The sequence below is a fragment of the Paramormyrops kingsleyae genome, chromosome 8, assembly GCF_048594095.1.
Source record: "Paramormyrops kingsleyae isolate MSU_618 chromosome 8, PKINGS_0.4, whole genome shotgun sequence".
Classification (NCBI taxonomy): Eukaryota; Metazoa; Chordata; class Actinopteri; order Osteoglossiformes; family Mormyridae; genus Paramormyrops; species Paramormyrops kingsleyae.
The window spans coordinates 39,913,609-39,937,475 of record NC_132804.1 but is presented as its reverse complement, the minus strand read 5'-3'; the positions used below and the strand labels follow the sequence as shown (position 1 = coordinate 39,937,475).

Below are 23,867 nucleotides of genomic sequence, written 5' to 3'. Positions count from 1 at the left end.
GCGGGGAACAGACACAGTCTCAATAAAATGAACCCTAGGTGACGACTCTAGTCGACTAGCAGGCGGTCGGTTATGCCGGTTTGCCTGCCGCCTGGGCTTGGCTCTAGTTAGTCAGCGGAAATGACGCAGTAAACTGGATGGAGTAGGGTGGCCATTATTCCTGCCACCCTACTCACCTTTCCTCAACCTAATTGAGGATTTTTTTTCTGCATGGAGATGGAAAGTGTGTGACCACCGCCCACATGACCATATGTCATTACTAGAGGCAATGGTGGCTGGGTATATGGACATAACTGCAGAGGACATCCAGGGCTGGATAAGACACTCTAAGAGATTCTTTCCTAGGTGTATGACAGAGGACAACATATCCGATGTGATGTTGACGAAAATGTATAGCCAAATGCTGAGGACAGAATGGATTAGACCAGTCCAACAGTTCACACGTTCTGAGCCATTGATAGACAGGACTTGTATTTTTTGTTGGTGTAATTGATCGTATTTTTATTTTATTTATTTTTTTATTGGGGGTGGGGGTAATACAGTAGATATTGCACTGTGTGGACAAAAAAAATAAAGTCCACTGAATTACACTGTTGCATTTGAGATTCATTTATTTATCATGTATTTATACATTACAGTAAAACATGGCTCCTTGGTTTCTATTACAGTAAAACACTCAGTATAGTTTTACTGTAGATTTACTATACTCAATTGTAACAAACTTTCTCCATCTGTTAGGCATGATGAAGAATGGAGAATTGCAGCATTTCAGAATTGGTTGGTATTACAATTTTTACACACAAAAGTAGTTCTTGTTTATTTGATTTTTACAATGCAACATGAACATAATTCGTGCCAAACTGGAGGATACAGCCACACTTTATATATGCAATTTGCAACGCTGAAAGTTGTTAGTGTTTCTTAGCCCATTGAACATTGAGTGCCCCAGTAGTGTTGTTGGGTGACAGCATTTGTCATGGTTATGGCAGCATATGAGTCACTTTTGGGTGAATTGTGAAACGTTTTGGTGGTTACATTACAATGACAAATACACATTTTACTACTCGGAAATTATAGTTTTTATAAAAAAAAATGTTTTTTTTTCTCTAAATGTAAAGGATTATATACTGTATTGACATAGCTGAGGTTGTGCTGAAAAAATTATACCAAACACCTGCATGTAACACCATTTGTTAAGGTGAAATTAAAGGGTAAAAACAAAAGTAGCCAAAACGTCCATTTTATACCCTAGGCCTTTATGGTTAAAACAGATTGCTGTATAATATGGAGTTACAGCACAAGGTTTGTGTGTTGAGAAATTAAATCTCTCACTTATGAAGGCTTGCCCACTGATGCCTGCCTTCCAACCAATCAAGTGTAAAGGACAAGATTTATTGGTTGGTTTTGGCCATCCGTCAACATGTGACTCCGTTTACTACGATCTCATTGGCTCTAGCTACATTTTGTTGCGAAGAGGAATAACCGATAAGCGTTTCGAGCGATGCCATTTCAAGTGAAGAGGCAAGTCAAGGTGAGCTTACAAATGTATTTCTTTAATTTGTACAGAATACCTTTCACTAAGAAATAATTTAGTATTTTAGCTGTAACTAGGCTGTTGCATCTTTCCCCGCTTCGTCCGTAAAGCGAGAATAAAGCAAACATCATGTTTAGGTACTTGGACATTTTTTTCAAAATGCTTAAATGTCATTTTTAATATGTCTACTGGATAGAGCATGAGCACACGAACAAAATGACACCTCATTTGTCAAAATCCACCCAGCCAGTCCAGAGAAATTTAAATTTAACAACCCTAATTAATGCCCCTTTATTTTAATGGGAACAAAGGAAAAATCTGTGATAAAATTTTGTTTAGCTGTCTTGTTTGTTGTAGGAAAGTTGCCATATTTTAGTCATTACTAAAGATAATTGGTTGAAATTTTCAGGAGACGTCAACAGTGAGGTCCCACACAGAATGTCACCCGTCCCGCCAAGATTGACCCATGCTGACCTTTAGAAAATTAGGTCAAGGTCAAAGGTCACCACCAACTTTGAAACCCGAATAAAACAAAACTGCAAAGGAAAAACATATTTAACCTGATTTATGTCACGATCTGGGTGCGTTCCGGGCGGACAGACGGGGAAGCCAGTCAGGAGTACAGATCAAAGCGAGGTGTATTCGGAACACACAAAGACATAAACTAGAGATGCTCCGATCAGCATTTTTGGGGCCGATCACCGATTACCGATCACCAAGATCATGATCTGCCGATTGCCGATTCCTGCCGATCACAGAATGGAAGGGGAATGGGAATCTTATCTTTAATCTAGCAGAGTTTGCACCATTTGTGGAAATGAAACTAACTGTAAATTGACTATATTGGAAAAAAACTGTAGAAATAGGCTACAGTCAAGATCTTGAAGAACCGCCAAGTGTTTATTTTAGAAAATGAGAACTTAAGGCTACTGTAGGCCATCTTTCCCAAATAAGGCAGAGTAACTTAAAATTATACCAAACAAAGTGGGGTCAGGCAGACCAACACACATCAGATCAGGTTAATGGGATTTAGCCTCTTACACTGATTTTATAATTGGCAACAAAATGTAAAACTTGTTACACCAAAACTGGCTACTGCCACAAAGGACAAAACTATGGCAAGTGTTTTTTGCTGTTATTATTATGAACGTCTGATGTAGTTGAGGAACCCACTACATCAGATCCAAAGGTTAGGTATTTCCTGCCTGGGGGTCGGTCATGATCGGTGGCCGATCAATCGGAGCATCACTAACATAAACACGTTTATGCCGCGTCTGCCGGAACAGACGGTGGCGCAGACTTAAATACATGAAACAAGGGACACGACTGGCGAGCGGCATCGCCACACAGGTGGAAACACTAGGCAATCACAGGAGGTAACGAGGTGGGTGTGGCACACACGGGGCTGGAACGGGCCGGACGTCGCAGGACGTAACAGTTTATTTAAACTGTTGAAAAAGTAAGTTCCCCAAGAAGGTAATCTGTCAGTGCTTGTGAAATTTTCAATGATGAATCAGCAGAGTCCTCTTCCATTTCCTCGGGCAACCAGTAAGCGATCCTCAGCTTGGCAGGTTTCTTCTTTGAAACTTTAAGTTCCAGGATCTTCCCACAGTATTGCACATCCCCTTCATCCCCCATGTCCCAAATGTGATATATGTATTTTCTAGTGTTGTAGTTCTCGAGACCGGTCTTGGTCTCGAGACCGGTCTCGAGACCAATTTTTTGTGGTCTCGGTCTTGTCTTGGTCTCGACTCTATTTGGTCTCGGTCTTGTCTTGGTCTCGACTCTATTTGGTCTCGGTCTTGTCTTGGTCTCGGACATAGCGGTCTCGATGGGATGGGGAAAAAAAGAGAAAACTGCACATCCTCACAGAACAGTATCATTATTTATTACGCGCCTCAATTCAAATGCAATCAGTCAGATGCATCCATTTCAAAAACGTTACATTTTATACATTTTCTCCACGGACACTGCCAGTGCTTCACAGTCCACACACATCATACACATCGTATCATACATCGGCAAAAAAATGTCCGCGAAGTGTATAGCATAGTTATAATTCAAATAAATTAGGTATTTTACATTGATTAGAAAGCACGGTCTTGGAGGTGCAAGTCAATCTGGAGGCTCATTCTCTTCAATTCAAAGCAAAGGATCATTACATAGCTGTATTCATAGCTTACCCGAGGCCTCTGTCCCTGGTATAAGAGACTCAATATGAACATCTTTCTGGTACATCCCATCTCTTTCCCTTGACGAGGTCTGATAAAATGGTTATAGGAGAGGATTGCTGAGAATATTATTTTCTATCAGGTCTCGTAACTATGACAAATCTGGGAGATTTTAAATGAGAGACATATGGACATAAGGACAATATAATTGAAAAGATAACATGAATTTGATTTAACGAGTAATGACACTTTACAGCAATGCCTTTTTTCTCTACAGTTGATCTGGGTAATGTGATGTCGATTCTAGCCCTAGTCTGTTTTCGGTCTTGGTCTTGGTCTCGACCAGTCTTGGTCTTGGTCTCGCCTTAGTGTGTCTTGGTCTTGGTCTTGGACTTGGTCTTGGTCTTGGTACCCTCAAGTCTCGGCAGTGTCTTGGTCTTGATACCCTCCGGTCTCGGCAATGTCTTGGTCTCGGTTTAGGCGGTCTTGACTACAACACTAGTATTTTCCCACCAAACTCTCTGGGTCTTGTAGCATCTGAACCACAGACTGACATCTGGACTTACTCATGTTATCTGACTTTTCTAAAAAGCGTAACAATTCAGATTCAAAATCTTCTGGCATGTTGGCCATAGCATCCTCAATTTTCCTCTCCACTTTTCTCCGAAAAGATTTGTTCTTTTTCTGGATCTTCTCTTTCAGTCTTTTTTGGTAATCCAACGTGTTCTGTGCCTCTCGCTCCTTCCTAATTGCTTGGTATTTTCGGGCCCGACAGATAGCATAAGAAATCAGACGCTCTTGTTCTTCTAGGGGTTTACTTTTAAGCCAAGGCAATGTCTTGTTTTTCTTGCCCTTTACTTTAGCATCTATAAATCCAATGGTGGCATTAGGGGATCTCCTGTATTGACTGTCTGTAAGACCAAGGATTCGCTCACTTTCAATATTGTGTACAGGCGCCGCCTTAGTAATTTGAAGCATCTGAGGGGTAGGACAGGACAGGTCTCCAGTGATGTAATCCGCAAGCTGCCTCTCTAGAACTCTGACACATCCCTGCAACAAAGCATCCATTGCAGCACAGAACTGATCTGCATCAGTCTCACTGACAGCACCTTGCAGTGAAGAAAGGACTTCATCCTCTGCATTCAGTGGTCTACCAAAACAGTCCTCCTTTGCTTGTAACACAGAGGCTGGATTTCCAGACAATGCCTTTAGTTTTTCAACACAAGATTTTAACAGAGGAACAGCTTCAGGGTTTGACAGGACTTCCTTATTGGAGTACAGCACTACCATCCATGGGCCTGTCAAAAGTTTCCCTACTAAGCCTAGAGCTTTCAGCTGCATTTGAAGATACGGGCTTGAAAGGTCCTTCAATAATGAAGTTCTGAACCCAGTCTGACAGTTGCATGATTTCTGTAAATAGGACAGCAACTTCTCCCTTAGAAAGTAAAATGTACCTCCCAGATGAAACAGCACATGCATTCGGTTTCCAACATATCTAGTCATCATACTACTCTTGATGTCATTTGTTTTCATAAAGTGTTTGAAGCCTTTAGGATCACCAGTGCCATTTTTGTAGTGCATTTTTGAGAGTCCATAAATGACATTCACTGCAGCAGTTTCCCGACCCAGAACAGATCCATGGAAATTAGACTCCTTGTCAAGGGACTTGAGATACTTTCTAGCTTCAGATGCCAGCCCGTCAAGTGGGTGCACGTTGCATTTCAGTTCAAGCAATACACAATCTAGAGCCTCCTCGAGCTTGACCCTAACACAGTGATTCACATTCAAACGATCACTTAATGTGCTTTTGAGTTTGTTAATGACACTTTGGTGAAAATGTACATGGTCAATTTGTTTGAACTCTGCATAGGTAGTGGTAATATCTTTAAGTGTTTGACAGATATGTTGCACATAATCAGCTGTGGTGCCTCCTGCCAGGATCTCCACCTGCAGCACCAGACTTCTAGGGGAGCCACCATTAACCCCAGAACAGTTAATGTGAATTTCATTGACATGCTTGGCATCCAGTGATGTCGCATCCCAGGCAATATTCCACATTGTCCTCAAGTTCAAGAGATTCTGCCACTTGGTTATCAGCAAGTATGCCCAATTCATAAGCACACTGGCTTACAGTACTAGGATCTGCAACTGAATCTAGTTTCTGACCAGTCATTTCCTCAACAATGCTCTGAATCAGATGGCCTGCTGCCTCAACAGGTACCTGGTTTACCAGACAAGAATAAACACATCTGCGGTAGTTAGAGTTGAAAGTCTTCCCATCCTTTTTACAAAGTATCACTTCACTGGGCTTTTCTATCTCCTCCTGCAACTGAACTTGCAAGTCTTCTTTTTCAGCCTCAAGTTTCCTCTGAACTATTCTGTGCTGACGTAGGGATACACCTGCTTTTGCCTTCTTTTTTTTCCCAGAATTGTACGTTTTCAGCTTTGAATGGGCTTGCTTCAGTTGTGCAAGTTTAGCTTTGGTAGCTGCAAGTTCTTTTGCCAACTCATGCCCAGCTAACTTTGCTTGCAAAACTTTTATCTTTGTGTCCTTTGCCATCAGCTGTTCATTTTTCCGCTTTAGTGCTTGATTAATAACATGTTTTGGACACTTCAGTTTGGCCTTTCAGATCACTTATTTTTGATGCATTCTTTTTTGCCAACTCAGCCTTTGATGCAGACACAAACTGCAGTCTTTGTCTCATCTGATGTTTCCTAGGGGTTAGCACTTCTGAAGAATAACGTGTTTGTGAACCCGAGGTCGATGGCATGGGCTCTACTGGGGTGGTGACTGCAGGAGCAGGAGTATTGGTGACGGGCATGGGAGGAGGAATTCCTTCAACTGCTTCGACATCATCTGCAGCAATGCCATGAGTGACTTGGACTTCAGGTTCAGGGATATCTGCTGTGAGAACACTAACATTAAACGCCTCACTGCAGATTGTAGTAAATGTTAGTAATTCCTTGGGATTAGATTTAAGACACCTGAATTTGTTCAAAGTCTTTAACACTAGACTTTTAATCCGAGAATCAAGTACACCTGGAAAATCTGTGGCGGGAAACCGAGACTGTAGCACCCTGATGGTCTGGGTTCGACTGCTTCCTGAGGATTCATAAATGTGGAGAATGTGACCATTCTTCAGCAATGATGCATCGTCAGGAAGAGAGGAGAAATGAGCCTCGAGATGGCTTCTCGCAGTGTCAGGCTTGTTGGAAGAGGGGGGGTTTACCCACGTCATATCAAAGAATCACTGGGACTTACCTCCTCTAAGCCAATGAAGTCGCCGATTTCTGGGAGTAGCGCCATAGCCCCTGCGATCCTCGCGCACAGGTGACAGTGGAGAAAATTGCCGCTGCTGACGTCAGGATTTCCAAGTGTCTATCATGTTTGCTACTTGGCATCGTACGTATTGGGCTAACTCTACCAGCGCAGCCACTTTGTCGATATACTGTACTTAGCAACTTTTTCCTAGCCACAATCCTAGCGACTTTTTCTGGTGTTATTGGATACTTTGGGAGACTCTGACATGAATTAAAGCGCGTATCGTTATTACTGTTCTCAAGGAGCAGCGGGTGCTGCAGTGGATATCTCCCCTGACAAAGCACTCACAGGCAGACAGTCCTAGCGCAGCAGTCACTCCCTGCGCAGTAATGGCCATTTCGCGAAAGAATCGTTTTTTAACTCTGTTTTTTAGTGAATCGAACGAATCGATTTTTTAATTGTGAATAGTCAAGCTGAACATTTTTGTTGAACACCAGCGCTATCTTTCAGTCAAATAACGTAACCTTGAGAAAGATTTATTATCCGATCCCATGATTCGTTGAGTCATATGGTCAGGCGCAAAAAAACGACGAAAAAAAGTGAATCATAGAATCGGTTTTAGAATCGATTCATTACAACGGACAGTTCGAAAGAATCGAATCAGTTAACTGAGCCGAACTCCCCCATCACTACTCCTGCGCATCCAATGAATCGCGCTTGCGCCATCATTTATTCACATTAGGCGATTACGTCAAATAGGGACTTTTAGCTTGCAGCCAATAGCAACTTTACTTACTGAAGTGTTGGCAACGGTGCGCCCTTTTCCCACTCGCTTAGTAGCAGTTGACGCGCATTCCCAACTAGCTGCTAATGTACTGTATATCTGGCTAGGTATAGATATATTTTTAATAAAATATGGCAACTGTAAAGTGAATCATTATTACTCAATTATTGCATTATTATAATTAATCAAAATTTTTCTTGAAGGGCTGTGTTTAGATTTGTCACTTGAAGCAGAACAGCGGTGTAAGTGACATGGAAGGGAACTGGGCTTACAATGAGCGGAGCAATATGAGAATACGAGCACTGAAAAAGGTACAAAAACTTGTGGAATCATTAGAAAATGAACAGGATAATGTGAATTTTGATAGAAATGTGGAGGTTTCAGGTGGGTGTGAAGCGATGCACACTGATAGTGAAGAAGAGAGTGCACTTAGTCTAACTATGGAGGCAGAACATAGGTTTGATGATTCTGATGAGATGGACATGGATCACACAGATGCATGCAGTGAGAGCATTTCTTATTTAAAGGCTTCTCTTGCAGACTGGGCCATTGAGTTTAACATTTCCCTGATGGCTTTATCAGCCCTGCTCTCCATCCTGAAACTTCACCATCCCTTTCTGCCCAAAGATGGAAGAACACTGCTCAGAACAAAAACAACATACAAAATTGAGACTTTAGCAGGTGGAATATTTCACTATTTTGGAATATTGAATGCTTTTCGTAGGATTCTGGATAATGTGTGGTCTGTTCTGCCAGATAGACACAACTTTAAACTACAGCTGAATTTTGATGGTCTTCCACTTTTTAAGAGCACTGGTACTCAGTTTTGGCCAATACTTGGCGTGTTGCAGGGGTACAGTAAGAACCCAGTGGTGATTGGCCTTTTTTGTGGCAATTCTAAACCTAATTCTTTGTCAGAATATTTTCAGCATCTGGTGAATGAATTAAAAATGCTGAGCAGTGGATTTGTTTTTGAGGGAAAGACATTCATTTTGAATATCAGCTCTGTTGTGTGTGATGCCCCAGCCCGAGCCTTTATCAGAGCTGTTAAATCGCATACTGCATACCATGGGTGCGACAAGTGCCATCAAAGTGGTGTTCGAATAGGTAGCCGGATGACATTCCCTGAGGTCAGTGCAAGGCGAAGAACTGACAAATGTTTTAGATGTAACCCTCCCGCTGCGTTGCGTCGGTCCGCCTGCCTCCGGTCCAGGGTTCCCGCGGGGTCTTAAAAAGTCTTAAAAGCATTGAATTTATGAATTTGGAAATAATACCTTAAAAAGACTTGAAAAAGTCTTGAATTTTTATACCTGGGTCTAAAAATTTGTGCAGTATGTAACTTCTCTGTGTCGCATTTCTCCTCAAAAGTTTAACTCGTCAACCACCATTATTTGGTTAAATAACGTCGCCTAAAGACAGAGTGGCGGAACCAATAATTGAGAACGCAACGCAGCCCCGAGTCAAAAGACGAACCGAACCAAAGATTCTAGAATGCAACGCCAGACATTTTAATACGCGCCAATCACGTTTCTAATGCCTTTTTCACAGTACCTAGCTACCCATTTCATGCGGGGGTCATGGGGAAATGTAAATTTAACGAAGCGTGGCTGGATATACATTCATTTTCTAATTGGTTAAAACCAGTGGACAACAGTGTATTCGAGGCTTTTTGCACCGTATGCAAAAAAAGGATTCAACTAGGCACAATGGGCGCGAAGGCGTTAGAGTCTCATGCCAAGTCATCTAAGCACAAGAACTCCATCAAAGGTAAAGAACAAACTCCTTCAATCGCCGGCGTGTTTCAACCTGCTGAAGCGGCAGCAGATAACCTTAACCAGCCAGCTGCTAGCGCTGCAGCCCCTCCAGCTACGACCGCAACTAACGCACAGCTTTTGGGTCCACACCAACGATGAAAGCAGAGGTGTTGTGGACTCTTAACACCATCGCCAAACACCAGTCCTACAATGGAAATGAGGGTATCTCAGAGCTTTTCAAGTGCATGTTCCCCGACTCAGACATCACTAACACCTTTAGTTGTGGTCCCGACAAAACGGCTTACATAGCCAAGTTTGGTTTAGCTGTTCATATCAAAGAGGAACTGTTGTCCAAAGTTAACAAATCGCCGTTCGTTCTAATGTTTGATGAGAGCATCAACGAGACTACGAAAAACAAACAGCTGGATGTGCATGTCCGTTTCTGGGATGAGGGACAGATTCAGTCCAGATATCTGGGTTCCCGGTTTATGGGACATTCCACTGCACAAGACCTGCTGTCGCATCTCAAAGTAAGCATAACCTTTCTACTTAAATGTTTCTCAATTTATATTGATAGACTAGAATTTTTGTGCATATACCGCCCTGTAAAAGCAATGTTACATGACCAATTAGGTACTTCCCATAATATGTGCTCATCTATTCCTCTTATCTTGAGTAATCAAATGTAGCCCTTTTTTCAGGAATGTATAGACAAACTAAACCTCAAGGACTTGGTGTCCATCTCAATGGATGGGCCCAGTGTGAATTGGAAACTCTTCGACCTTTTCCAGAAAAATCAAGCTGAGCAGTATGGAGGTGAGGAGTTTATAATGCTATTACTGTGTGTGTGTGGGTGTGTATGTGATCCATAAATAATTATAATAATACATTTTATTTGTAGTGCACTGTACATTGAACAAACAATCTCAAGAGTTCTACAAAGCATTTCTACAGAGAATTTGGTTTCTAATATCAAGTTTGTCATGAAACCTTCAGGTGTTCAGCTCATTTGTGTGGGGAGCTGTGGACTACACACACTGCACAACGCATTCAAGTGTGGGTTCAATGCATGGCAGATGGACAAGTTGCTAAGGGCCATGCACACATTGTTCCACAATGTGCCCGCCAGGAGAGAGGATTACATCAAAGTAACCAAGTCTAGTGTGTTCCCCCTGTCTTTCTGTGCCCATCGTTGGGTAGAAAATCTTCCAGTTGTGGAGAGAGCCCTGGCAGTCTGGCCATCACTGCTCCTGTACATGGAAGCTGTGAAAACAAAGACACTCTCGAACCCTGGAACAGGTAGGCCCTTCTGAAATGCTGTGAATAGGTCTGTGACTGTGACCCTGGTGATGGTGTGGCCTTGTCATACTTTTTGAAATATATGGCAAAGTTGAAATGCCTGTCTGTCTGTCTGTCTGTCTATCTGTCTCTCAGCATCCTATGACACAGTTGCAGCAGCCATGAAGGATCCACTCATCTTGGCCAAATTGCAGTTTTACGCGGCACTCGCCAGGACCTTCACTCCCTTCCTGAAAAAATATCAGACAGATGAGCCTGTGCTTCCATTCCTCCCCAAGGACCTGACCGAGTTGATGATGGTAATAATTTACTTAATGTTATAATCACCAATGATTGGGCTCAATTGATATGTTTTGACAATATGGGGTTTGTGGTTAGTATGTGTAAAAAATAGTGGATACATTGTGCATCATAATCAGACAATTTTTTCAGCCCAAAAGACATCAGCATTGGTCTAGGTGCAGAGTCAGTCCTTAAGGTAGCGTGATGGTTTAAAAAGATACAAATGGTTAGGCTAAACCAGGTCATTGAAGACATGTTCTATATTCATTGCTAATTTCTCTTTCTAGAGCACCAAAGATGCAGAGCTTAGGGTGCTAGAGTTCAAGAGAGAGTGCATGCAGGGACTGTGTAACATCATCAGGAAAGTGCAGGACAAGAGCCCCCTCAAGTATCTGACTGTTAGGCAGATGGTGTGCCTGGATCCGTCAGTAATGTACAGAGACCCAGAAAGATGCAGGGATCACATGAAAGGGCTGGTTCAGAGGTTTCTCCAGGACAAACAGCTAACTGATACTTCTGCGGGTAGGAATAAGAGAGGCAAATATAGGCTACACATGAATTTGTCCTCAATCTGACTGGCTGCCAGTGCCTAATGATTTATCAATGTTTTTTCTATTTTCTGTTTTGCCATAGGGGATGTCATACTGCAACAGTTTGACAGTCTCTTGTCCTTGGAGAGCCGGAGTGAGGACTTCCTCTCCTTTTCTCCCATGCAGAAGAGGCTGGACATCTTCCTGAGCAGTGCCATGGAGCCTTATCCAGAGCTATGGGCCTTCTGCAAGAAGCTGCTCCTCCTTTCCCACGGCCAAGCTACGGTTGAACGTGGATTCTCGATCAACAAAGAGGTGGAGTCAGACAACATGCAGGAGGACACTGTGGTCACACAGAGGCTGGTGTGTGATTACATCATACAACATGGAGGTGTTACCCAGGTAAATATGACCTCTGCCTTAACTAGTAATATGCTGTTGACTTAAAAGTTAATAGAATCAACATAGTTGGTTTCTTGAGTTTGTCACTCACTCTGGTTCTCTTTTCCCAACCCTATACCCAGGTTCCACTCAGTAAACCGCTACTGGAGAGTGTAGCTAAAGGTAGAACCAGATATCGTCTCCATCTTGAAACGGAGAGAAAGAGAAGGGAGGCAAAAGACCAGGCTCTTAAGAGGAAGGAGGCAGAGGACTGTCTTCAGGAGTTAAAAGTGAAGAGGAGATGGGTGCAAGAGATATCTGAGGGTCTCGCTAGGAATGCGGACAAGCTGGCCGAGGAGGCTGAAGTGAAGGCAGGGAGCAAGATGGCTGACCTGATCTCCAGGTCCAACCTCCTGCGGAGAGGCCATAAGGAGAAGTTGGCGGAACTGGCTGTCCTTGATAAGGAGATCGCTGCCAAGAGTGCAGAGCTAAGGAGTTGACTGTTTCTGATCTTAATTTTATTTATTGTTGAATGCTATTGTTAAGTAGATTTTCATTGTTTCTAGGCATGGTATCTAGCTAACTTAACATGTTAAAAAAAACAACTTAACAGTGTTAGTCAAACTCTTTCTTTGATTTTTTTCACACCTCTATTTGGCTTGTTGTCTGTGGTTCATCCATTCACATTTTCAGTTATTTGAGAAATAAATGACGGCAAATTCAAGAATTTTGTTTTTCTTTGCCGGTAGGTCTATGAAATAGGCCATGATGTAGGTATTAAGTTTTTATATACATGGTCTTAAAAAGGTCTTAAAAAGACTTAAATTCAACTTGAAGAAACCTGTAGGAACCCTGCCGGTCCGCGCCTCAATGCTCTGCGTTGTGTTTGTATGTGTTAGGTCGAGGGGCGTTGGGCAGGAACAAAACACCAGCCACGCAGGTTCGGGATTGTAGGTCGGGACTGACGCGATTTATTACAATGAGGACACAGCTTCGCTCCCTCTCTCTCCGCTGTTGCCGCTCCGTGCTTTCGGGGTAGCGAGAGCAAACTCAAAATTAACAAAATGTACAATTCCCACTTCAAAAATAAAAGTAAGACAATAACAAATACAGTACATTTAATGACATCGTAACATTTTACTAACTAAAATGATAATAACCCCTTTGCCGCACATAGCCTTCATTACGACAATTAACAACCCAAAGTTACAAATTATAATTCAGTACCAAAACATCAAAATACCCCAAACCAAACGGTCTGCATCCGAACCTCACATTAACCAGAATATATTCAACTGGATGGGTGGGCAATTTTAGCTCTGTCATTCTAATATGAAAAGAGAGCGACCATTAACATGCTCACCTTTCGGGTTGGCGAGAGCAAACTAAAGGAAAAAAAAAAGCCATCCGCTCTAAACCTGCGTATAGAATACGGTGTCCCAGAGCGAACATATAAATGTAAAATGGCCAAAATAGCGGTGCATCAGAACTACTGCCCTACATCGACAAGCCACTGATGAGGACCACCACCATGAACGCTCACCTTTCTCCAACCTTGATATTGACATGGTTGCCACCTTCCCTCATGATTACATGCACTTGGTTTGCTTGGGGGTAATGAGGCGTCTACTTGATTTGTGGTTGGGTCCTCCTGGCCCATTGTGTTGTCGTATGTCATCTAGCCAGGCTTCTTTGGTTTCAGCAAGACTACTTGCTTTAAATGATTATATTCCATCAGAATTTGCTAGAAGGCCACATACACTGGCTGAGAGAAACAGATGGAAGGCAACTGAACTATGTCAGTTTTTGTTGTATACTGGTCCTGTTGTACTGAAGGATTATGACAAATTTATGCTTTTGTCTGTTGGTGTGTACATTTTAGTGAGTTCTGAATACTGTTTTAGAATGAATGACTTTTCAAACTCTTTAATAGTTTCATTTGTTGAACACTTTGGCTGTCTTTATGGACAAGAATTTTTAGTTTACAATATACATGGTCTTGTGCACCTTAGCGAGGATGTCAAATTGCATGGCAATCTGGATCTCATTTCAGGTTTTCCATATGAAAATTTCTTGGGGCAACTTAAAAAAATAGTTAGGGGGGCATGCAATGCCCTGACTCAAGTGATCCGCAGGTTGTCTGAAAAGGATGGTGTCGACTCTAGTCCTGATACTTGTTCCCAGACAGATAAAGCATATAGATTGGAACATGAAGATGGGCCAGTGCCACAATCCATTAGTGGAGACGTACACCAATTCAAAGTGTTGTCCATGGATGGTATAATTGTCAAACCTTCAAGGAGAGATTCATGCATTAAAATTGGGAATGAAGTAATTTTGGTAGAAAACTTTTTTATTGATGGAGGAATAGAATACATTGCAGGCAAAGAATACAGATGCAAGGAACCATTCTTTGTATATCCAGTTGATTCCAGAGAGTTAGGAATATACAAAGTTTCTAACCTGTCTAAGAATGTGAAGTACTTTCAGATGGAGGAAAGTGTTCAAAAGTACGTCAGATTGCCATACTATGATGACTTTGTTGTTGTGCCCCTGATACATTCAAATGAATGTCTGTACAGGAATTTCTGAATTGACAAACCCTCACCCCCACCCTCCAATTTGAATGGCATTGTTCTGTTGTGTATAAATTATTGCTCTTGTTGAGAGTGTAGTAGCACCTTTTGGCACCAGATACAGTGTTTTAGTGTCTTCTCATATTGCTCCTGTGCTCTCCAGTTCTTTATAGATAAATTGCAGTAAGGTGAAAAGTCTTCATATTTTATACAGGCAAGGTATCACATTGTTATTTTTGATAAGACAAATGAAGTGGAAGTGGTGCCATCGAAGTGGATAAATGGAGATCAATGCATGTGGCCACCAAACAAAGTGGATGTTGTAAAAGCAACAAAAAGCCAGGAGAACCCTGGAGCAGGATGGAAACCATATAGGGTCCGAGTTATATTCACATCAAGTAAGTACAATTGTGTGGATTCTATGTTTAGACTAGTCTTTGGCGAATGTGTATATAGGCATAAGTAAAAAGAATCACATGAAAATACAGTATTTCTGTGGAAAGAATGTATGAGTCACATTGCAATGTATCCAGTTGTGTTTGAGCTAGGGTTGAACCGATACCATTATCGGGTATCAGGCCGATACTTTGCACTGATACCACTCAATGGTATTTCAATACATCATACTGGTCGCAGCCGGTGGATGACTTCAATGTCAAAGCAGGAGAATATTTTGTACTTTGTCTAATTTAAATGTACCAACTGAGTAATGGTGCTGCTCACATTTGGCTCTGTTTAGAGCTGCCGCGTCTAGTGGACTTCGACGTTAATAATTTGTCGACACCAATATTTTTTAATCGACGCTTCATTATTTTTTTTTATTAACCATTAAGTACTTGTTTTTTTTTGTAGATGATTACAATGAGGCGAGGCTAAAGCTTCCAGAAGCTGTTGAACACACAGACCTTGGGACAGCTGGGGAATTAAACCCAAAAGGAGAAGAATGTAAGTTATGTTATATTTTTTATATGCCTGTATTTATGTGCATTTAAAATTTTAATAACATTAAGTATTTAATTATACCTAAGAACATTCACTTCCCTGGTGAAGATGAAGCTGAGATGCCACGTGTCTTTTCAAAACCTAAACCACGGAAGAAGTAAGAAGTTTGAATTGGTTATTTGGGTTTAATTGTCTGCTACTGGTATGCAAAGTGTTGATCCAGTATTTGGTTTGCTATGTCATTGCAGACTAGCTGAACTGCCTAGTGCTCCAAAAATTCTTTATTCATTGGGCCTTGTTCCCATAGAGAATAACACTAGAAAGAAAGCTGTGTTACCAACAGGAAAACCACGGTAAACCCTTACTATTAATTTGAATTTGATAAGTTATTAATTTTATCTGAAAAAAAATGTATTGCATTGATCTTTTATTCTTGTTTTCTGAAGAAATTATTCCACTTAGAAAAACACCAACAAAGGAATTCAATACAAAATACAAAACAAATAAAATCTGATGCTAATCATCAAACTTAATTGCAGAGTGCACCATACTCCTAAGATGGACCAGAGAGACCGTGCCTCCCCCAGCCTCAGCCAGAGGGACCGCACCTCCCCCAGCCTCAGCCAGAGGGTCCGCACCTCCCCCAGCCTCAGCGAGAAGGACCGTGCCTCCCCCAGCTTCCACCAGAGGGACTGTGCCTCCCCCAGCCTCAGACAGAGGGACCGCACCTCCCCCAGCCTCAGCCAGAAGGACCGTGCCTCCCCCAGCTTCCACCAGAGGGACCGTGTCTCAGCCAGAGGGACCGCGCCTCCACCAGCTTCCGCCAGAGGGACCGCGCCCCCCCCAGTTTCAGCCAGAGGGACCCTGCCTCCCCCAATCTCAGCCAGAGGGACCGTGCCTCCCCCAGCTTCCGCCAGAGGGACCGGGCCTCCACCAGCTTCCACCAGAGGGACCACGCCCCCCCCAGTTTCAGCCAGAGGGACCGTGCCTCCCCCAGTCTCAGCCAGAGGGACCGCGCCTCCCCCAGCTTCCACCAGAGGGACCGCGCCTCCCCCAGCTTCCGCCAGAGGGACTGCGCCTCCCCCAGCCAGAAGGACCGTGCCTCCACCAGCTTCCGCCAGAGGGACCGTACCTCCCCCAGCCTCAGCCAGAGGGGCCGTGCCTCCCCCAGCCTCAGCCAGAGGGACCGCACCTCCCCCAGCCTCAGCCAGAAGGACCGTGCCTCCCCCAGCTTCCACCAGAGGGACTGTGCCTCCCCCAGCCTCAGACAGAGGGACCGCGCCTCCCCCAGCCTCAGCCAGAAGGACCGTGCCTCCCCCAGCTTCCACCAGAGGAACCATGCCTCCCCCCAGTTTCAGCCAGAGGGACCGTGCCTCCCCCAGCTTCCGCCAGAGGGACCGGGCCTCCACCAGCTTCCGCCAGAGGGACCACGCCCCCCCCCCAGTTTCAGCCAGAGGGACCATGCCTCCCCCAGTCTCAGCCAGAGTGACAGTGCCTCCCCCAGCTTCCACCAGAGGGACCGCGCCTCCCCCAGCTTCCGCCAGAGGGACTCAGAAGGACCGTGCCTCCCCCAGCTTCCACCAGAGGGACTGTGCCTCCCCCAGCCTCAGACAGAGTGACCGCGCATCCCCCAGCCTCAGCCAGAAGGACCGTGCCTCCCCCAGCTTCCGCCAGAGGGACCGGGCCTCCACCAGCTTCCACCAGAGGGACCACGCCCCCCCCAGTTTCAGCCAGAGGGACCGTGCCTCCCCCAGTCTCAGCCAGAGGGACCGTGCCTCCCCCAGTCTCAGCCAGAGGGACCGCGCCTCCCCCAGCTTCCACCAGAGGGACCGCGCCTCCCCCAGCTTCCGCCAGAGGGACTGCGCCTCCCCCAGCCTCAGCCAGAGGGGCCGTGCCTCCCCCAGCCTCAGCCAGAGGGACCGCACCTCCCCCAGCCTCAGCCAGAAGGACCGTGCCTCCCACAGCTTCCACCAGAGGGACCGTGCCTCCCCCAGCCTCAGCCAGAGGGTCCGCACCTCCCCCAGCCTCAGCGAGAAGGACCGTGCCTCCCCCAGCTTCCACCAGAGGGACTGTGCCTCCCCCAGCCTCAGACAGAGGGACCGCACCTCCCCCAGCCTCAGCCAGAAGGACCGTGCCTCCCCCAGCTTCCACCAGAGGGGCCGTGCCTCCCCCAGTCTCAGCCAGAGGGACCGCGCCTCCACCAGCTTCCGCCAGAGGGACCGCGCCCCCCCCAGTTTCAGCCAGAGGGACCCTGCCTCCCCCAATCTCAGCCAGAGGGACCGTGCCTCCCCCAGCTTCCGCCAGAGGGACCGGGCCTCCACCAGCTTCCACCAGAGGGACCACGCCCCCCCCAGTTTCAGCCAGAGGGACCGTGCCTCCCCCAGTCTCAGCCAGAGGGACCGCGCCTCCCCCAGCTTCCACCAGAGGGACCGCGCCTCCCCCAGCTTCCGCCAGAGGGGCCGTGCCTCCCCCAGCCTCAGCCAGAGGGACCGCACCTCCCCCAGCCTCAGCCAGAAGGACCGTGCCTCCCACAGCTTCCACCAGAGGGACCGTGCCTCCCCCAGCCTCAGCCAGAGGGTCCGCACCTCCCCCAGCCTCAGCGAGAAGGACCGTGCCTCCCCCAGCTTCCACCAGAGGGACTGTGCCTCCCCCAGCCTCAGACAGAGGGACCGCACCTCCCCCAGCCTCAGCCAGAAGGACCGTGCCTCCCCCAGCTTCCACCAGAGGGGCCGTGCCTCCCCCAGTCTCAGCCAGAGGGACCGCGCCTCCACCAGCTTCCGCCAGAGGGACCGCGCCCCCCCCAGTTTCAGCCAGAGGGACCCTGCCTCCCCCAATCTCAGCCAGAGGGACCGTGCCTCCCCCAGCTTCCGCCAGAGGGACCGGGCCTCCACCAGCTTCCACCAGAGGGACCACGCCCCCCCCAGTTTCAGCCAGAGGGACCGTGCCTCCCCCAGTCTCAGCCAGAGGGACCGCGCCTCCCCCAGCTTCCACCAGAGGGACCGCGCCTCCCCCAGCTTCCGCCAGAGGGACCGCGCCTCCCCCAGCCTCAGCCAGAAGGACCGTGCCTCCACCAGCTTCCGCCAGAGGGACCGTACCTCCCCCAGCCTCAGCCAGAGGGGCCGTGCCTCCCCCAGCCTCAGCCAGAGGGACCGCGCATCCCCCAGCCTCAGCCAGAAGGACCGTGCCTCCCCCAGCTTCCACCAGAGGGACTGTGCCTCCCCCAGCCTCAGACAGAGGGACCGCGCCTCCCCCAGCCTCAGCCAGAAGGACCGTGCCTCCCCCAGCTTCCACCAGAGGAACCATGCCTCCCCCCAGTCTCAGCCAGAGGGACCGTGCCTCCCCCAGCTTCCGCCAGAGGGACCGGGCCTCCACCAGCTTCCGCCAGAGGGACCACGCCCCCCCCCAGTTTCAGCCAGAGGGACCGTGCCTCCCCCAGTCTCAGCCAGAGTGACAGTGCCTCCCCCAGCTTCCACCAGAGGGACCGCGCCTCCCCCAGCTTCCGCCAGAGGGACTCAGAAGGACCGTGCCTCCCCCAGCTTCCACCAGAGGGACTGTGCCTCCCCCAGCCTCAGACAGAGTGACCGCGCCTCCCCCAGCCTCAGCCAGAAGGACCGTGCCTCCCCCAGCTTCCATCAGAGGGACCGTGCCTCCCCCCAGTCTCAGCCAGACGGTCCGTGCCTCCCTCAGTCTCAGCCAGAGGGACCGCGCCTCCACCAGCTTCCGCCAGAGGGACCGCGCCTCCCCCAGTCTCAGCCAGAGGGACCGCGCCTCCACCAGCTTCCGCCAGAGGGACCGCGCCCCCCCCAGCTTCCGCCAGAGGGACCGCGCCTCCCCCAGCTTCCGCCAGAGGGACCGCGCCTCCCCCAGCCTCAGCCAGAAGGACCGTGCCTCCACCAGCTTACGCCAGAGGGACTGCGCCTCCCCCAGTCTCAGCCAGAGGGACCGTGCCTCCCCCAGCTTCCGCCAGAGGGACCGGGCCTCCACCAGCTTCCGCCAGAGGGACCACGCCCCCCCCAGTTTCAGCCAGAGGGACCGTGCCTCCCCCAGTCTCAGCCAGAGTGACAGTGCCTCCCTCAGCTTCCACCAGAGGGACCGCGCCTCCCCCAGCTTCCGCCAGAGGGACTCAGAAGGACCGTGCCTCCCCCAGCTTCCACCAGAGGGACTGTGCCTCCCCCAGCCTCAGACAGAGTGACCGCGCCTCCCCCAGCCTCAGCCAGAAGGACTGTGCCTCCCCCAGCTTCCACCAGAGGGACCGTGCCTCCCCCCAGTCTCAGCCAGAGGGACCGTGCCTCCCCCAGCTTCCACCAGACGGTCCGTGCCTCCCTCAGTCTCAGCCAGAGGGACCGCGCCTCCACCAGCTTCCGCCAGAGGGACCGTGCCTCCACCAGCTTCCGCCAGAGGGACCGCGCCCCCCCCAGTTTCAGCCAGAGGGGCCGCGCCTCCCCCAGCCTCAGCCAGAAGGACCGTGCCTCCCCCAGCTTCCACCAGAGGGACTGTGCCTCCCCCAGCCTCAGACAGAGGGACCGCGCCTCCCCCAGCCTCAGCCAGAAGGACCGTGCCTCCCCCAGCTTCCACCAGAGGAACCGTGCCTCCCCCCAGTCTCAGCCAGAGGAACCGTGCCTCCCCCAGCTTCCGCCAGAGGGACCGTGCCTCCACCAGCTTCCGCCAGAGGGACCACGCCCCCCCCAGTCTCAGCCAGAGGGACCGTGCCTCCCCCAGTCTCAGCCAGAGTGACAGTGCCTCCCCCAGCTTCCGCCAGAGGGACCGCGCCTCCCCCAGCCTCAGCCAGAAGGACCGTGCCTCCACCAGCTTCCGCCAGAGGGACTGTACCTCCCCCAGCCTCAGCCAGAGGGACCGTGCCTCCCCCAGCCTCAGCCAGAGGGACCGCACCTCCCCCAGCCTCAGCCAGAAGGACCGTGCCTCCCCCAGCTTCCGCCAGAGGGACTGTGCCTCCCCCAGCCTCAGACAGAGGGACCGCGCCTCCACCAGCTTCCGCCAGAGGGACCACGCCCCCCCCAGTTTCAGCCAGAGGGACTGTGCCTCCCCCAGCCTCAGACAGAGGGACCGTGCCTCCCCCAGTCTCAGCCAGAGGGACCGTGCCTCCCCCAGCTTCCGCCAGACGGACCGGGCCTCCCCCAGCTTCCACCAGAGGGACCGCGCCTCCCCCAGCTTCCGCCAGAGGGACCGCGCCTCCCCCAGCCTCAGCCAGAAGGACCGTGCCTCCACCAGCTTCCGCCAGAGGGACTGTACCTCCCCCAGCCTCAGCCAGAGGGACCGTGCCTCCCCCAGCCTCAGCCAGAAGGACCGTGCCTCCCCCAGCTTCCGCCAGAGGGACCGTGCCTCCCCCCAGTCTCAGCCAGACGGTCCGTGCCTCCCTCAGTCTCAGCCAGAGGGACCGCGCCTCCACCAGCTTCCGCCAGAGGGACCGCGCCCCCCCCAGTTTCAGCCAGAGGGACCGTGCCTCCCCCAGTCTCAGCCAGAGGGACCGTGCCTCCCCCAGCTTCCGCCAGACGGACCGGGCCTCCACCAGCTTCCGCCAGAGGGACCACGCCCCCCCCACTTTCAGCCAGAGGGACCGTGCCTCCCCCAGTCTCAGCCAGAGGGACAGTGCATCCCCCAGCTTCCACCAGAGGGACCGCGCCTCCCCCAGCTTCCGCCAGAGGGACTGCGCCTCCCCCAGCCTCAGCCAGAAGGACCGTGCCTCCACTAGCTTCCACCAGAAGGGCCGCGCCTCCCCCAGCCTCAGCCAGAAGGACCGTGCCTCCACCAGCTTCCGCCAGAGGGACCGTACCTCCCCCAGCCTCAGCCAGAAGGACCGTGTCTCCACTAGCTTCCACCAGAGGGAGCGGGCCTCCCCTAGCTTCCGCCAGAGAGACCGCGCCTCCCCCAGCCTCAGCCAGAGGGAGACTGTTTCCTCTGAGCCACATGAACTGTTAGGGAGACCACAAACCAGTCTTCATACTTGTGATATTTTATTGTATTCATAGTCATCACAGGATGTTGAATGATTCCATTATTGTAAGATCCGATGTTTAATTACTTTTCCACACAACCTTTTTTCTTCCTAGCACTCCTGAGAAATATTCTCACAAATCAAGAAATGATGATGGACCAAATGAAAATTATTTTCGCAACTGTCCAGGGATTAAAATCTGTAGTTGAAGAAGACATGGGTGTTGAACCAAATCTGCTGCCATTAGCTGATCGCCAGTCAGTAGAAAATTTAGAAGAGAGGCTCAGAAATAGTCCTGACCTCAAAAACCAACTGGTAAGAATGTCAATTCAACTTCAGGAGTCATGGTTTTCTAGTGCTAGCCCTGGGGGGTGTTTTTCATATGTGGATTACTCGTTTAGTAATTGTGTGTGTGTGTGTATAAAATCGTCTAAAATAAATCGTCTTACAGTAAATTACAAAATTATTGCTCGATATTTTAAATAATGACAATGCTTGTCGCCATTATTGAAAATATCGAGCCATAATTCTGTCTCAAGGTGCACTGGCTCAACTCCATCATCAAAATTTTTAAGTTTGTGTTCATGGTTGATCAGGAATTATGAGAAATTAAATTAAAATTAAATGTAACACTGCAAATAAGTACTTAAAATCTACTTCGGTATCTATTTTGTCAGCCACTTTTTGCCAGCCATCTTTTCTGGTTTGACCTGCTTTTGTTGTTTCCTTTGGTACAAATTAATTCTTTGAATTTGTCATAACTCGAGATAAAAGTTCCTGGCTTAGCTTTTGAAAAAAACGTGCCGTTTCTTTTTTGTCATTTTGTAGAAGCCAGTGAGAGACACGCCAATCATGTTTTCTAGATTTGATATATATGTACTTTTCAAGCAGCTCAGGCACAGAATGATCTCGGACGATTAGATCCAGCTAGACTAATCTACTACACAAGTGCGTTTGAAAAAACGACTTATACCAAATCAGAGCATGTGAGCGGAGCGGCTTAGTGCGAATTAGAGCGAAGGAGCGGGTGGAGCCAACTGCCTCGTGAGCGAGGAGTGGAAATTCTCACCGCTCCACTCACATGCTCTGTACCAGATGAGTTTCTCTGACATTAACTCATCCAAGATGAAGTGTCAGATCTCGGATGATTTAAGCAACGTACGAAAATTACCCCCTGTTCTTGATTATATGTTTTAAATGTTGCTGGGACATAAATACACAGATAATCTAACAGCTGGTTTGACAGCCACCACAGATACATACTATGAAAGTAGTTGAAACTATGGGAACACTCAGGTCCTTTTTTTACTTTAGAAATGAAAAATGTTGTGCTTCTATTGCATAGGTCTCATACTGCTTAGACTATCAGTCCAGTTCAGTTTTTTGGCTGAAAATTTCATACATTTGAAAGAGTTAGTGTATGTTGTACTGCTGATCAACTAACAAAGAAATATTTATTCACAGATAAACGCACTCGCTCTTAAAGGTGGGGCCAACGTAAAGGAGTGTGTGAAAAGAGTCATGAGTGCAACCTTAACTCACAGTCTTGCAAATAATGTCAACATGAAGGGCATAATGGGAAGATTGGCTTCCAGCACCTTCAAATTAAAGATGTTGTGATTGGTAAGTTTGTCTTGAGACTTACTGAATCCCTCATACACTCATTTTCACTGTATTTTCTATGGCTGGATTTATACTGCAGGCCATTTTTGCCTATATCCAATTTTTGAAAAGTTGCATTTGTGTGTTTCAGCGGCTGTGCGACGTAATCGTCTCACTTCCAATGCCACAGACCAAGAAGTTGAGATGAAGATAACCAAATGGCTGTACCTGATGCACCTGATAGGAATGGCGGGCGAAGTAAAAGAATGAAAAAGGATCTGTGAAAGTGAAACTGTGCTCCAGTGTGTTTTTCCAATGTTAAATTTGACTTAATTGTTTTTTTTTTCTTTTCAAATTTCAGTGTTTGAACTGTGTTTGCATTGTTAATGTTTCAGTTTACAGTTAAATGTTTTTTGAATTTGATGTTGATTGATTTCCATGTAATGTATTATTTTATATATTGTTAATTATAATAAGTTATTCAATTCAAAATAAATATTTGTATAACTGAATCACCTTTGTTGAGGCATTTTTAATTTGCCAAATATGGCATGTTATTACATGACTTGATTAAGGTACACATAGGCTGACATTTGGTGCCCGAGCTGAAACTGTTCTGGGCCAGAACAGGGCCACCAGCATGTCTGAATCTGGCTTTGTGCTGGCCCATGTGTGGGCCACCTCTGGCAAAATAGATCTGGGCCACCAGCATGTCTGCAACTGGCTTTGTGCTGGCCCATGTGTGGGCCACCTCTGGAAAACCAAATCTGGGCCAGAACAGGGCCAACAACTTGTCT

At 47.7% G+C, this 23,867-nt stretch overlaps 1 protein-coding gene across 1 annotated transcript; it reads left to right on the top strand.

The window, feature by feature from the left end:
• Nucleotides 1–1,698: 1,698 nt before the first annotated feature.
• LOC111842858 (uncharacterized) lies at nt 1,699–23,503 on the top strand. Its single transcript, XM_072715837.1, has 12 exons — nt 1,699–10,035; nt 10,207–10,321; nt 10,502–10,804; nt 10,940–11,103; nt 11,803–12,018; nt 12,141–14,971; nt 15,426–15,518; nt 15,602–15,672; nt 15,764–15,868; nt 21,584–21,783; nt 22,933–23,091; nt 23,222–23,503. Exons 1-6 carry the CDS (start codon nt 9,661–9,663, stop codon nt 12,495–12,497), a joined length of 1,530 nt encoding a protein of 509 aa, XP_072571938.1. The 5' UTR covers nt 1,699–9,660; the 3' UTR covers nt 12,498–14,971; nt 15,426–15,518; nt 15,602–15,672; nt 15,764–15,868; nt 21,584–21,783; nt 22,933–23,091; nt 23,222–23,503.
• The last annotated feature ends 364 nt before the right edge of the window (nt 23,504–23,867 follow it).

What these genes read in the sequence shown, in the direction of transcription:
- LOC111842858 (XM_072715837.1), top strand. Translation starts at nt 9,661, where the DNA reads ATGAAAGCAGAGGTGTTGTGGACTCTTAACACCATCGCCAAACACCAG. An exon ending in TCAAGCTGAGCAGTATGGAG is followed by an intron (nt 10,322 to 10,501) that starts GTGAGGAGTTTA and finishes TGAAACCTTCAG; the next exon opens with GTGTTCAGCTCATTTGTGTG. An exon ending in ACTCTCGAACCCTGGAACAG is followed by an intron (nt 10,805 to 10,939) that starts GTAGGCCCTTCT and finishes TCTGTCTCTCAG; the next exon opens with CATCCTATGACACAGTTGCA.